Source organism: Pan troglodytes, chromosome 7, assembly GCF_028858775.2.
Source record: "Pan troglodytes isolate AG18354 chromosome 7, NHGRI_mPanTro3-v2.0_pri, whole genome shotgun sequence".
NCBI lineage: Eukaryota > Metazoa > Chordata > Mammalia > Primates > Hominidae > Pan > Pan troglodytes.
The window spans coordinates 32,053,486-32,067,825 of NC_072405.2; the positions used below are offsets into that span (position 1 = coordinate 32,053,486).

General features: G+C 50.1%; 1 protein-coding gene across 1 annotated transcript; it reads right to left on the bottom strand.

Annotated features, from left to right (window-relative positions):
• Positions 1–5,909: 5,909 nt before the first annotated feature.
• On the bottom strand, positions 5,910–10,992 carry NKX2-6 (NK2 homeobox 6). The gene is made up of 2 exons (XM_519662.6): positions 10,492–10,992; positions 5,910–7,256 (listed from the first exon to the last, which is right to left on the bottom strand). The coding sequence occupies exons 1-2, from the start codon at positions 10,958–10,960 to the stop codon at positions 6,625–6,627; spliced, it is 1,101 nt and encodes a 366-aa protein (XP_519662.3). The 5' UTR covers positions 10,961–10,992; the 3' UTR covers positions 5,910–6,624.
• Between the last annotated feature and the right edge of the window lie 3,348 nt (positions 10,993–14,340).

The window sequence follows — 14,340 nt, forward strand, 5'->3', positions numbered from 1 at the left end:
TGTTATCAGGGGTCAGACAATCCCTGCCAAGAGCTGGGTCCCTATCCGCACAGAGAAGGGATTTCTTCCAGAGGATCTGACTGCTCAGGAGCCAGCTCAGAGCCTGAATGTTTAATGAAGACTTTGTGAGTTCATACAAAAAAGCCAACTAGCAGCCATTCACTCATTTGATCAATCAACAAATGGTATGGGGCCCCTCCACTATGTTGGGCACAGGGCAAGTTGGAAATACATAGGGCAGATTGACTGCTTAAAAAGAACAAACAACTGATTGTTTAAAACGGACAACAAATATGGAGAGTCACTGAATTGTCGTGGAGACATCTGGGGTACTCCAGGATCTCATGCTGGAGGCACCTGACCCAACTGGGGCATTAAGACAGGCTCTCTACAAGGAATGTCCAGGCGAGACACCAGAGGGCTCTGCGATGGCTTGGATACGGGAGCTGTGCAAGGAAAAGATCTCCTTTGGACCACTGAAGTCCTCACTTAGGATTTCAATCCTGCGCCCTCAAATTTCAGGCATTTAAACTGGACTGGCAATGGGAGTAAGCAGGAGTCACTGTCGCATGAATGGGAAGGAGGCAGACTTAACTGAGACCAGCTTACAAGGAGAGTCCCACAGGGAGAGAGTCCAAAGCACTCTGAGGTTTGTGCTCGGGGCTGCTGGGCATATCTTTGCTTTTCTTACAGTGGAATCTGGACTATGTCACTAAGACCACATCTTTCGTTTGGATTGTGTGGGGGTTGCTAGACAGTCTAAACAGAGGGTCAGGGAGGAAGGCAGATGGACTTCCCAGGAAGCCCTCTCCCCACTGTGGGGGGAGGTGGAACTGAGGAGGAGAAACAGTCAGGGGAATGCTCCCCACTCTGAAGAGCTGGCCATTTAAAAGCTTGAATCAGTGTCCCCAGGGCTTCAAGGCACAGAGGAAAATGTGGACCGAACCAGGCAAGGGGAATGCAGAAGCCAGGGTCTTCGCACGTTGTTTACCCACAGGCATCGGAAGATGCAGTTGTATCTCTCCCTTCCCTCCCCACCCTTTCTGGCATCTTGCTTCATAGCTCTCCCCTCTTCATGCTTTCCAAAGGCCTCCTACCTCTCATGCATTTTTCACTCAGCACAGAAAGAAAGTGTCACTCAATAGTCCCATGATTTGTATGAAGACAAGAATGCCTTGTGGAGTATTCAGTGGAAGGAACCGAGGGGCGAAAGGACAGGGAGCCCAAGGTCTATTCCCAGTTCCATCACTAACTCACAGTGTTGCTGTCACCTTTCTGACCCTTAGACTCTGACTCTGGATGGGAGTAGTAATATATTCTGCCTTGTATGGATGGTAAGTACAGAATAAAATCATACCATAGTTCAAAGGATATGCCAATGCAAGGCTGTTATTTGTAATGTAAAATATAAATCTATCAGAGGATGGATGCTTGCCAGCAAGTCACAAAAGTGCATGACAGCCCAGGACATATTCCAGCTATGGAATCCAGCTGTACCTGTGAGACAGGGTACCACTAACAGAAATCTGTTACTATCTGCAGTTGGAAACTCCCTACATTTTCAATAAATACATACATCGAGGTATAGGCATTTAATGGAACACAGAGTAGCAATGAAAAGGAGCTAACAGAAGCTGTACACAACAGCATGAACAAATCTCACAAACATCAAATTAAATAAAAGAAGCAAGTCATGAAAGAATACATACACAGCTGGGTGCAGTCACTCCTGCCTGTAATCTCAGCACTTTGGGAGGCTGAGGCAGGAGGATCACTTGATGCCAGGAGTTCCAGATCAGCCTGGGCGATATAGCCAGTCTCTGTCTCTAAAAAAAATTTAATTTTTCAAAAATTAGTCAGGTGCAGTGGTGTGTGCCTCTAGTCCCAGGTACCTGGGAGACTGAGGCAGGAAGATCTCTTGAGCCCAGGAGTTCAAGGCTGCAGTGAGCTGTGATTATACCACTGTACTCCAACCAGAGTGAGATCCTGTCTCAAATAAAAAAAAAAAAAAAAGGAAAAAGGATATATGTAGTATGATTCTACCTGTAGAACATTCAAAATCCAGCAAAATTAAACCACATTTGTTAAGAGGTGTGTCCACATGGGTAAATACAAAAAGAGAAGACTGGTAAATCCATACAGAGAAGCCTGTTCATTATTTATTACTATTAAAGAGAAGTCACAGTAGCTGGTACCTCCTTTGAGAGGAGGAGGGGGAAAGAGTTGGCATTCTAGGAGGGGTGTGGGAAGAAGGGCTGCTGGGGAGCTGGCATCCCATGTTTCTTGCTTTGAGTGGGACTTCCATCTGTGCTCACTTTACAGGTATTCTTTAAACTGTACATATGTTTTATGTAGTCTTCTGGGTCTATGATCTATCTCATAATTTTAAAAAATTAAAGGCATCTGAAATCAATAGGGAGCCACCCCAAATTAGCATAGTAGCCTCAGAGATCCATCTCCTCAACTGTATAGGTGCAGAGAATGAAGTCCAGAGAGGTTAGGAGGCTTACTCAAGGTCACAGAGCATGTTCTTAGTGGAACTGGGACTAGAATGAAAGTACTCCAAACTCAGGTTCCTCTACCTCCTCTATGTCTCTGGACTCTTCATTAGGGGAAGGGAAGGGAAGGAAGAGAGGAGCACAGCTTTTAAGCCTGAGAATTCCCTCGTTTTGTGAAAAAGAAAAAGGGCCAGTTGGCGAGCCAATAAAATAATAAAGAGCTGGCAGAAACATTGAGGGTTGTAAACACTTTTCAAATGGAATTTTAAAAGATTTAAATATGCCTTCCTAAAATCATAATAATGATTTTGTTAATCATAATAATGACAACATTACGAAAAATAAATACCAGGAATCTGGCAAGTCTGTGATCTAGAATTAGACTCCATCTAACTTGCAGATGGTATCAGGATGGAGCTGGCTTGGAGTGGGGCTGGGATGGGAAAGGAAAGACAGGGAGCCAGGAAGTCTGCAACTTTATTGACTTATCCACCTGGCCTAGGTGAGACCCCTAGCCCTGGGACAGTCAGGAAAGGAACCTCTGCTATCTCTCTGAGAGCTTTTTTGTTTTGTTTAGAGGTCAATTACTTCCCATTTGGGGAACTTGTGAACATTAAGAGGTGACCGGAGTGAATGATGGAGATAAGAGGCTGATTGCTTACAGAGCGGCTCCCTGGTAAAAGCTCTGCAGAGGATAAGCAGTTGTCGGTAAGAGACACACAAAAAGGGGCAGCTTTCAGTGCAGAGGAGAGATTACGGAGACGGAAGACAGGCAGCTGGGGGTGGGCTTGATGAGCTGGGAGAGTGATGCGTTTTAAAGTGATCTTGACAGGCAGAGAGTGGGGAGATGGGGGAAGAGAATTTTTCCTTCACTCTCCTTTCCTTTAGGAATGAAATCTTTGCTGTCATGTGAATCTCAAACTTCCTTGCTGTGGTCTGAAGGAAAAGCCACGTGGATTGCACATGGACAAGGTTTTTGTTATGGTTTTTTTTTTTTTTTTTTTTTTTTTTTTGCCAGCCAGATATAGATGCCCCAGCAATCTAGGGAGCATAACAAAAAATGTGGCAGGCAAATGGTGCATCTAAAGGATCTTGGGTGTGCATGTAACTGACACCCTTTCCCACCTCCCAAATCCCTTCAGCCAACCGAGTGCAGTTTACAAAGTTCCAGAAGCTAACTTGAATTGTATCTCAAACTACTATAAAATATAGCTCTGGCTTTGGCATATACCCATTTCTTTTCTCCATTCCAAAGTCCTAGAGCTTTCCCAGAACCTCTCCCAGTAAACAGTGTCATTCCCCTGCTAATCACCAGGATTAACCCCCATCCTCCATGTAGCCTTCTCTAAGCACCCCAGCTTGGGCTGGATTTTCTTTCTCTCTAGAGTGAGCTTAATGTCTGTCCTATTTGACATGCAGCATATACCACCTTGTATTTTTAGACACCTTCCTCATGTTGGTCTTTGCTTTCCCAATTAGAAAATACATTCCTTAAGGGTGGCAGCCACATCTTATTTTTTTCTTGTGTCCCTACCAGGAATGTTCAGCAATGCTTGAGTTCCTGATGATTAAACTGAGCCCCTTTCTTTCCCCCTTCACTGTGAGCCTTGACCCAACCATCCCTGATCTTCCTGTACCTCTTCCTGTGGTCACAAAGGTGTGGAGAAGGCATGGGAGTCTTTCACTTGCCCTAACTCTGGAGACAAGGTTATTCAAAACATCACATATCTAGTAACTGCTTCTTCTGCTACTATTCTGTGTTAGAAGAGGGTGAGAGGATGAAGGAAATAACATTGATTAATTTCCTACTCTGTGCCAAGTACTTCTCAATCCATACTACAGTGACCTATATTTCTGGGGTAGGGAATTTACCCGGAGGATTTTAAACAAATGAACATATAGCATTTTAGAATCTGATAATAGAAAAGTTTAATAAACCTCACTTAACTATTGTGGGCTGGGCAGATTATATGTAACTCAGTGGCAGCGTTGGACTGCAGCTCACCTGTCGTGGGTCTAAGGCTGGTGTCCAAGGGTGAAACCTCTCCTCTTGTAAGGAATGGCCTCCCAAGTGAAAGGAGAGTGGTGGCACTCTATGACAGTTCTCTCATGGTGGAGATTTTCAGTGTAATCTCCACCTTTTTTCTCAGTTTTGTTGACCAAGTTGACTCACCAAGTTAATATTCCCAAATTTAAAACAGGCATATCCACTTTTTAATCCTAGGGCACAACACTATCATTGGAAGATATTGTGAAGTGTTTCTGAACACACTTTTATTGGCAGTGAACATGGAGAAATGAGGGCTGGGCTTGGCTCGGTGACTCACACCTGTAATCCCAACACTTTGAGAAGCTGAGGCGGGAGGATCGCTCGAGCCAGCCTGGGCATCACAGGGAGATCTTCTCTATATACAAAATTTAAAAAATTAGCTGGGTGTGGTGGCGTGCACCTATAGTCCCAGCTGCTTGAAAGGCTGAGGTGGGAAGATGGTTCAAGCTTGGGAGGTGTAAGCTACAGTGAGCTAGGATTGGACCATGCCATTACACTCCAGCCTGGGCAATACAGCAGGCTCAATAAATAAATAAATACCCCAGCCCAATAAATAAATAAATAAATGAAAAAAAAGAAATAAAAGAGAGAAGTGGCAAAAATCCAAAGGAGAGAAAATGTAAGAAAATGATAGTAAAAAAATTAACCACTACTTTTTTTTTTAAGCTTAAACATATACACTCTAAGGGATGAAAGCTATCAACAGTCAGGTATAGTTTACATGCCCTTAAGCAGTCTGCTTCTCACTTTAGTAAAACAACCAGGCCATATTAGAAATGAGAAAATTCAGGGGTATTACATTTGAATTAAATATGGGAATTTATCAAATATGAGAATTTAACGTTCAAGAAGTCAGTAGTCCTGCGGGATGAATAATTAGAATTTTCATTATCTAAAAATGCAATCCAAGGGGAGAAAAAAAAGCCATGTTTTCCTACTAAATTTTCTATAATATCTGTCTTGGCAAACACACGTTTTCTATTTGATCCCATGTCCCTATGCGTAAAATGAGTTTGTTTTCATTCTTGAATTTGCATGACCTCAGATACGTTAGGGGTGAGATGTCAAAATGTCACAATTTTAGAAAGCCTAAAGGTCAGGCTTTCTACCCATCTTTTTAGGACTTTGGGGCACTTGATCTTTTCCTGGCTCAAAACTTAGAAACTGCTGATGCTCCAAAGAAAACCCACAAAGAGGGCGAGAGGAGTGTTACGGAAGAAATTAGGAAACCTACCTCCAAGACTGAATTGATTTTGTTCTCCTAGCACTTCTGGGCTTCATTTTTACTTTAACTCGAAATTGTTTCAAGGTAATGGCGAATATATGTTCTAACGGCCTACACACACGCAACCACATGCACACCTATTTAGTATATTTATTGGAGGTGCTGTGCTGTACAAAGAGATAAAATGCACAACAGTGAAAGGGACCGGAATGTAGAGCCTCCTTCCAGGAGAGCAGTCGTGGCCAGAAAAGAGCGCTCCTCTGGATTAACGGAGTCCCCAGGGGCGCGGCCTTATGGGGATGTTTAAGTCCCAAAGGAAGAGGCTCAAAGCAGGTTACTCTTCGTGAACTTCCCGGATCCTCAGGTTCCCAGCTCTTCAGCCCCCTTCCCGCCCTCCCGTCCTCTTCTCTTTCTTCCCCAACAGCTGTCATTAATTGGAGGATTGTAGGCCCGCTAGATCACCATCTCCATTCACCCCCGATGCCCCGGGGCTGCTGCGTACAGATGCAAGAGCCTCTCGGGCCTCTGGGGTTGAAGCCCCAAAAGTCACGCGCCTTAGTACTGCTCCCACACCCCAAACTGCCAGCCAGCCTTGGTGTTCTTCAGTCCTTGTGTTGCTTGGTGGGTGACCGGTGGAGGGGTCGCCTTTTGGGGGAAGAACGTCCCAGGCGGGGCCTTTAACTGGGTGACTGTGGTGCAGATCGCAGTTTCAGAGATCCTACCGGAAAGAAGCGCCGTTGGGTAGCAGCTTCCTTACAGCGCCGCGTCCCCTCCTTCTTGTCACGACCTGCGGGGCGGAGGGGAAGGGAACAAGCATCTGGCCCTGGTGGGCAGAGTCAAGCCGAGGAGCCTCACCAGGCCCTGACACCCTGCAGCGTGGCTGCCAGATGGCCCTGCGGGGTGGCATTCTGGCCACCGTGTCCGAAGCCCGCGCTGGCCAGTGGTGTGTGTGGCGCAGGACCCGAGGGCGCGCCCGCGTAGCAGGTGCCGTAGCCTGCGCCGTAGGGTGCTCCGCTGTAGCCTCCGTAGCAAGAGTAGGGCGACACTGCTGCACCGTAGGGGCTGGGGAAGGCAGGTGCGCCGGGCCCGGGGCCCAGGCAGGGCTTGCCATCGCGCACCAGGACGGGCACCGCCACTCGGCGTGGCGTTAGAGGGTGGCCGGCCAGTTCCAGCGACTTGTCCTGGCGCTGTCTCTTGCATTTGTAGCGTCGGTTCTGGAACCAGATCTTGACCTGCGTGGACGTGAGCTGCAGCGCGCTGGCCAGGTGCTCGCGCTCGGGCGCTGACAGGTACCGCTGCTGCTTGAAGCGCCGCTCCAGGGCCAGCACCTGCGCCTGCGAAAAGAGCACGCGCGGCTTCCGTCGTTGCCGCGCCTTGGGCTGCTCCGAGCGGCCACCCCGCACGCTGTCGCCGCTGTTGCCAACGCCGCGCTCTGGCACCCTGGCTCCGCCGCCGAGGGGCGAGGCCGCGCTCAGGCCGGGCTCTAAAAGCACATGAAGGGACACATCAGCGCCCAGCCTAAGGCTCACCTGAGCAGTTCCTACTTAGTTTTCAAGACTTTCCTCTCCTTGGCAGCCTTCACTCTGCGCAGGCCCCTCCTCCCTCCTACTGCCCCCCAACCCTGTCCCAGGACGAACCCTGTCCCAGGACTGTCTCCATGTTTTTTCCCTCCAAGCTCTGTCACTTTTATATGTTACTGCTGGAACATAAATTGTGACACCCTGTGGTCCCTGGTGTGTGCGTCCTTTTCCTAAAGGTAGACTCTAGATAAAGAGTTAAGGCAGCTCCATTTGCTTCTTAGAATGTGTGTGCATGGGCCGGGCGCAGTGGCTCACGCCTGTAATCCCAGCACTTTGGGAGGCCGAGACGGGCGGATCACGAGGTCAGGAGATCGAGACCATCCTGGCTAACACGATGAAACCCCGTCTCTACTAAAAATACAAAAAATTAGCCGGGCGAGGTGGCATGTGCCTGTAGTCCCAGCTACTCGGGAGGCTGAGGCAGGAGAATGGCGTGAACCCGGGAGGCGGAGCTTGCAGTGAGCCGAGATCGGGCCACTGCACTCCAGCCTGGGTGACAGAGCGAGACTCCGTCTCAAAACAAAAACAAAAACAAAACAAAACAAAACAAAACAAAAAAAACTGTGTGTGCATGGTAAACCTTCGCTGTGAGGAACAAGTGTGAGTGGAGGTGTCTATCAGATTGAGGAGACTTTGGACGCTCCTTGGAAGTAGAGAAAGAAGGAGAAGAAAGAGGAAGAGGAGGAGGAAGAGGAGGAGGAGGAGGAGAAGAAGAAGGAAAGGAAGGAAAAACAGAGAGAAGCCCGGATGTCAAGAAGGCGCAAACTCGGTGACAGGCTCTCAGGAAGCTCCTGTCTGCCTCATTTTCCTTGGCAGCCCCAAGCGCACTGCAGGGAACTTGGCTGTAAGTCCAGGAGCGGGAGCCTTGAGTGTCTCCTACCTTCACCCCACTTTTGTGCACACTCTTGTCTTTTTGACGCAGCGCTCCACCAACACCAGGGATGCATCCAAGCTTTCTTGGATGTGATGCTTTGTAATCCAAATTAACAATATATGATGAAAACAAAATATTTATTGGCTCCTGACTTTTGGCTCAGAAACTGAGGTTCTCTTTGAGAGATACATAAAGTTGAGGTCCACATTTGGCTTCTTAAAAAGTAGCCTCTCCCTCCTTTGGGGTCTTTCTGGCAAGCAGGTGGTGTGGGCTTCACCCTGAAGTCTTCCTTTCACCCAGGGCGACCCCTACAGCTGAGACTGTGCCCACCAAGATGCAGCGTTTTCCTCCCTTCTCACTTCTCTCCTGTCTGGGCTTAAACCCCGTTTTAGCCCAAGGGTGGATAGAAGGGAAATGCTGAGTTTTCATGGGATCTCACGCCAGGAGAAAATCAGGAGCATGGAGGGGGTGCAAGTTCATGGCAAGACGGGACAGGACTCTAAATGAGCCAGTGCGATTGGAACCAGACTCCTAATACCCAAGGCACTGGCACAATCTCCTGGGGGGGATGGAGCTGTTTGGTATTTAAAGCTTGAGGACAGAACAACTTCCTTCAGAGACGTCTGTGCTCAGATAAACTGAGGCCATCTCCACTTGCAAAGAGGAAAAATCCTGAGGAGGGTTTGTTTTCTTAGCACATCGAAAGGTAGCAACTGACCTTCAGCCAGGCTGCAGAGCAAGGAGGACCTCATTTCAAAGTCACAGATCATGCAGGCCCTGGGGCTGCACAGCACCGCAGGGTGGGCCAGCACCCTGCGCCCTTCTGTTCACAATCCTGGAGTTCTTGAGGGCAAGGTGGTTAGCTGCGATGGAGGAAGGCATGAAGCCCACCGAAGGTGTCTTCCCTGTCCGGATCGCTATCGCGGCCTTGGGCTCAGTTCCTGGAGCCGGCCTCGGGTCCCTCCTCGGCGGCGTCCACTGCTGCCGCAGAAGAGACGCTCCCAGGATTTGGTTTCCAGTGGGAGAAGGAAAGCGCCGCAAATACCATCGGCTGCTAGGCGACTGTGGTGGTCGAAGCAACGTGATCCTTTGTCAGCGGAGCCGAAGTGATCGCCGAGTTGGCTGAGCAGCGCCGAGGGAGTTTAGAATCCGCTGTAGAAAACCTACCAGCTTCTTCGCGGACACAGCAGGTAATGTTCTTAGGCTTCTGGAGTTAGTGAGTAGCCGGCCTGCAGGCCGGTAAATAACTCCGATCTAGCCCCTTGATTTATTTCTTTCGTTCGCGCCTTGAATGGAGGCGCCATGGCACAGTCTGGCAGAGGAGGCCTGCCCTGCCGGGCGCTACTCAGGGCCCCTGCGTTGAGAATGCCGAGTGAGGTGCTGAGGTTTGGAGAGAAAAAGGTGGCGTTTTCATCCCTTAGAATGTCGGGCCTCTCCAGCCGAAGCCTCCGGATCGACGCAACACAACTCCCGGATCGACGCAACACAACTCCCCGCCAGCCCCTTCACTTCCAGCGGGCTGGACACAGGTGCGTGGGCCTCGCAGCCCGGCGCGCACGGTTGCGCCTTTGGATACATGCGACAGGACTCGGCCAGAACCGTGTCCCAGGGCAGAGAAAACCCTGGCAGCCTTTAACGTTCTCCCTGACGCGGAGAATCCTGCGCCAACGGGGCCTTCCACTTCGGGAGACTCAATCGCCACCCGGTCCCCAACTTTCGTCTTCCAGAAGAAAAATCCATGAGGAGGAATGGGGGTGTCCCCCGACCAGACCAGCAAGAAAGGGCCCAGTTAGGAGTGACCTCAGCGCCACGAGGGTTCCACTGCTTTGATGGCCACACGCTTTTGCAAACGGTTTGGGGGTGGAGAGACACCAGGTGATGGTAGGGAAGGGCGGTGGTGACTGGCACGGCTAAGACACTGCGGAGGGTTTCGCTGTGGAGATGAGAAGGTGGAGGTTCTGGGCACTGTGGCTGCGAGTGTGAGCGATGCGTTTGTGGGAATCAGAGGAGCGGATTTGGGAAAAGTGAATCCTTGAGATTCAGGGCCTTAATTTTGTTAGGGGTGTGTGAAGCACACCGGGTGTCAGGAGAGGATGGGAATGGGATTCGAGAGGCCTTTTTTTTGGACTCCTCGAGAGAAAATGGAGAGAGTCTCGAACCCAGGAGATAGGAGGCGTATTTTCACCATGCACCCATGGATCACGCCCCCGCCCCCACATTCCCCCCACATTCTTCTAGGAGGCAAGACCTGAGCGCTTACTCACGTGGCTCCCCCATCCGTTCAGCGTCCATCTCCAAGACTGCCTCACAGGGATCCCCAGGAGGCTCCGAACCGTCCAGCTTTCTGTCACCGCCGCCGCCACCAGCGTTGTGAACCTCTGACCCTCGCGGCTCTGCGTCCATTCTCAGGTACTGAAAGTTTTCCGGGCTCTTCCGCACCCGCGGATGTGGCGAAGCCGCGGGGCAGCTCCGCTCGCGCTCCAGTCGCAGGATGTCCTTGACCGAGAAGGGGGTGGAGGTGACGGGGCTCAGCAGCATCCCGAAGGCGGATGGGGCGGGGCCGAGGAGGTCCGGGTGAGGAGCGGCACCCTGAACTTCCCGTCTTGTCGCTGCAGGCCCCGCAGACAGACCCAAGCTCTGGGACAGACGCCCAGCGTCCCAGACAGCGCCTTCCTCTGGGCCATGCTGGTGGGCCCGGGTCCAGGGCCGGGTGACGAGACCGTAGCCCCCCATTGGTTCTCGCAGAAGCCACGTGCTAGCTCTGCACCTTCCTCCCCCAGCGCTTTCTTCCCGCGCCCGTCTAATCCTCTCCAGTCCCCAGTCGCCTTCCTGGGAGGTTTGGTTCGTATTGACGGTTCTCAAAGCAAAGAAAACGTGGAGAGACAGTGCTGCGCGCGGCTTGGATCTCCGTCAATACGGTACTAGCGGGAGCTTCCGAGGTCAACCTAGGGTCCACGGGGACCCTCCTAGTGGACATGCGGGGATTGGAGGTGGAGTCCTTGCTGTGCAACCCGATCCGGTCCATCCAGCCTGGTCTTAGCTCAACTCTGCATTCTTATGGCGGAGGAAAGCTAAGATAGAGACAGCTGGGACCCACGGGATTTGAGGTGCGCGCTGGGATCTTAGTGCGCAGAGGCCGGACCGCAGAGTAGAAGTGAGTCTTGACCTGCCAGGGCCTATATTGAGATGGAAACCTCTCTCTTTGAACAGAATCCAGGTCTGCGGAGTCCCGACCCGCCACTTCCTAGGAGCAGCTTCTCAGCCCCAGGACCGAGGAATGGGTGTGGGGGCTACATGTGGGGAGCCCTCGACCTCTTAAAGGGCTCCGCGAATGGTGGGGGAGACTGGAAGGCAATCGCTGCGGCCCGCGCAAAGTGGTCAGAGGCGGGAGTGGGGGTGGGGGGGGGGTGGGCTTCCGTCGCCCTTGGCGTCCCCACGTTCCTTATCTTCCTCTCCTTTATCCTCCTTAAAGCGGATTGCCTGGAGCGTGCCAGCTTGTGTGCGCGTATAAATGCGGCGCCCGCCGAAGGGCTGGGAAGATTTGACTCGCATTAGATCTCCAGAAAAGGCCCTTGGTTACGGCGGGAACCGAGTAAATGGCGCAGTGTGGCACAAAGGTTACCAACACGGAGATAGCGCCAACAGATCCAGCCCCTGCTGTTACTACTCCTGGATCAGGGAAACGTGATTTGGTGTCAGCTGTTCCAGCACTGAAGCGAAGAGGGTTTAAAAATTGTGTTTTAATCACAATGGGATCTCATTAGAGTTCTTTTGGGGATTTCAGATCAAATGTTTCTTTTTGTTTTTCTTTCCTTCCTTTGCCTCCCTCCCTCCCTCCTTTTTCTTTCTTTCTTTTCTTTCTTTCTCTTTCTTCTTCTTCTTCTTCTTTTTTTTTTTGGTTACAGGGTCTCTCTCTGTCTCCCAGGCTGGAATGCAGTGGCCGGATCATGGCTCGCTGCAGCCTCGACCCGGACTCAGTGATCCTCCCACCTCAGCCTCCTGAGTAGCTGGGACCACAGATGCAGCCACTAAGCCTGGCTATTTATTTATTTATTTATTTATTTATTTATTGCTTGTAGAGCCGGGGTTTCGCCATGTTGCTTAGGCTGGTCTTGAACTCCTGGGCTCAAGCAATGTGCCCACCTCGGCCTCCCAAAGTGCTGGGATTACAGGTGTGAGCCACCGCGCAGGCCTCAAATGCTTCTTAAACCTACTTACGTGAATTCAATGTTACAACAGCTGTTTGAATATGATTATCTCCTGAAATTCAGATAAACCCAACTCATCTCCCCACGCTAATGGGTGCAAAATTGCACACAAAGATTTATGCAAAATTTCATCACATTTGATCATTCAGCTACAAAGTAATGATTTCCTATACATGGTAACATTTAATTTTCACATCAAAGCTATACCCAAATATTTCCAGCTGCTGCTGCTGCTGCTTCTTCTTCTTCTTCTCCTTCTCATTCTCCTTTTCCTTCTTCTTCTTCTTCTTTTTTTTTTGTTCAGCGAAGAGTCCAGATCAGAGAGGTGGCCCAGATAGTTCACCAAATGGCAAGACCAGACTAGCCTCTAAACCAAGACAATTTACCCTGTCTTTCTTTCTTTTTGAAATATACATCCTTTGCTCTTAGAGATCTCAAAATCTTCTGATGACCCATACATTTATTTGAATTTTTGTTTCCTGATAAAAGTCATCATGCGCACCTTGGAAAAAGTGAAGAAAAGTTAAAAGAAAATATCCACCCAGAGACAACATTTTAGTGGACCTTCTTCTCTTTATTTCTGTATATATGAGCTTATAGGGTATATATGTTTGTATATGTTTAAATTTACATCATAAGCATGCCCAGTTCATCTTTAGATTTTTTTAAACAAATATAATTTAAAATAGGAATCTAATATTTCATGTTATGGATAGACCGTAGTAGACTGTGTTTGTATTTTTAGATAATATCTTTTTTTATCACTGTAAATAAGACTTTATTTTGTGCCTTTAATTTTCATCCTTGTCAATATTTTCTATTATTTTCTCAGGATACATATGTAGAAGAAACATCAATGAGTCAAATATTTTAATGCTCATAAGACATGCCATTCCAAGGCTTCCTAGAAAAACAGTATTATCGTATTTTTTTCCCGGAGGTGCAGGCGAGTGCCTGGTCTACGGGTGTTTACAATCATCACCGGGCACCCACAAGAGACCCTGAACTTAGAATATTTCCGCGGTAGGAGTTCCGCCTCGGCCTTCCAGGGGATACTGATGACTCGCTGGGTTCTTGCCTTCCAAGTGCTGGAGGGGGGAAGTAGGGCGACCCGGGGTAGAAACCTAACGCCAGAAACCTTCCAGCGCCTTATCAGTTGGTGGAATTTTCGTGGCAGACAGTCGCACTCTACCTAAGTCGTAGAAGAAAGGACACCTTGTGGGGGACTTGGCGTCGGAAGCCTTGAGTTCAAATCGTAGCCCTAGGTCCCCAGCCTTGCCCTTCCTGGCTTGCTGCGAGGATCAAATGAGATTTTTATACGTGAAAATGCTTTCTAACGCCTCTCGAGGGGTGGAAACGTCTCCATTCGACCGGAGTCCGGGTCTGCGGAGCATTTACCCGCCGCTTTCCAAGAGCAGGCTCCCCAGCGTAGCGAGTCCTTGTTATGGAAAGGGTCGTTTCGGCTCAGGATGCGCGCTCCCGGCGCAGACCTGGGGATAGGGGTCCCTGTCGCGCTCACCCCACCCCTGCAGGGAGCAAGGCCGTCCTTCTGCAGCACCGCGCCACGCGGCGGGAATTTGCAGTGTCCTGCGTTCTGGTTTCAGCTTCTTCGCTCGCTTGGGTCTCTCTCGGTCACCTCTCGGAGGGGCCTGGAGTCCCTCCTCCCTCCTCCTACTTCAGCGCCAGGAACATTGAAAGCCGCCCGCCTGCCGAGAGTGGAACCGGTACCTCGAATCTCGCCCATTCCGGGTCAATTGGAGGCGCATTAGCGGCTGCCTCGCAGTGCAACAGAGGGTCGAGCGACAGGCCACCTGCCTAAGCGCTGGCGCCCAGGAGAGCCGGGGAGGAAACTAGGAGGGGCGGCGAGAGCAGAAAAGCCAGAGAGTCCAGAGACTCTTAGGCAGG

What these genes read in the sequence shown, in the direction of transcription:
- NKX2-6 (XM_519662.6), bottom strand. Translation starts at nt 10,960, where the DNA reads ATGGGGGGCTACGGTCTCGTCACCCGGCCCTGGACCCGGGCCCACCAG. An exon ending in TGAACGGATGGGGGAGCCAC is followed by an intron (nt 7,257 to 10,491) that starts GTGAGTAAGCGC and finishes ATGTGCTTTTAG; the next exon opens with AGCCCGGCCTGAGCGCGGCC.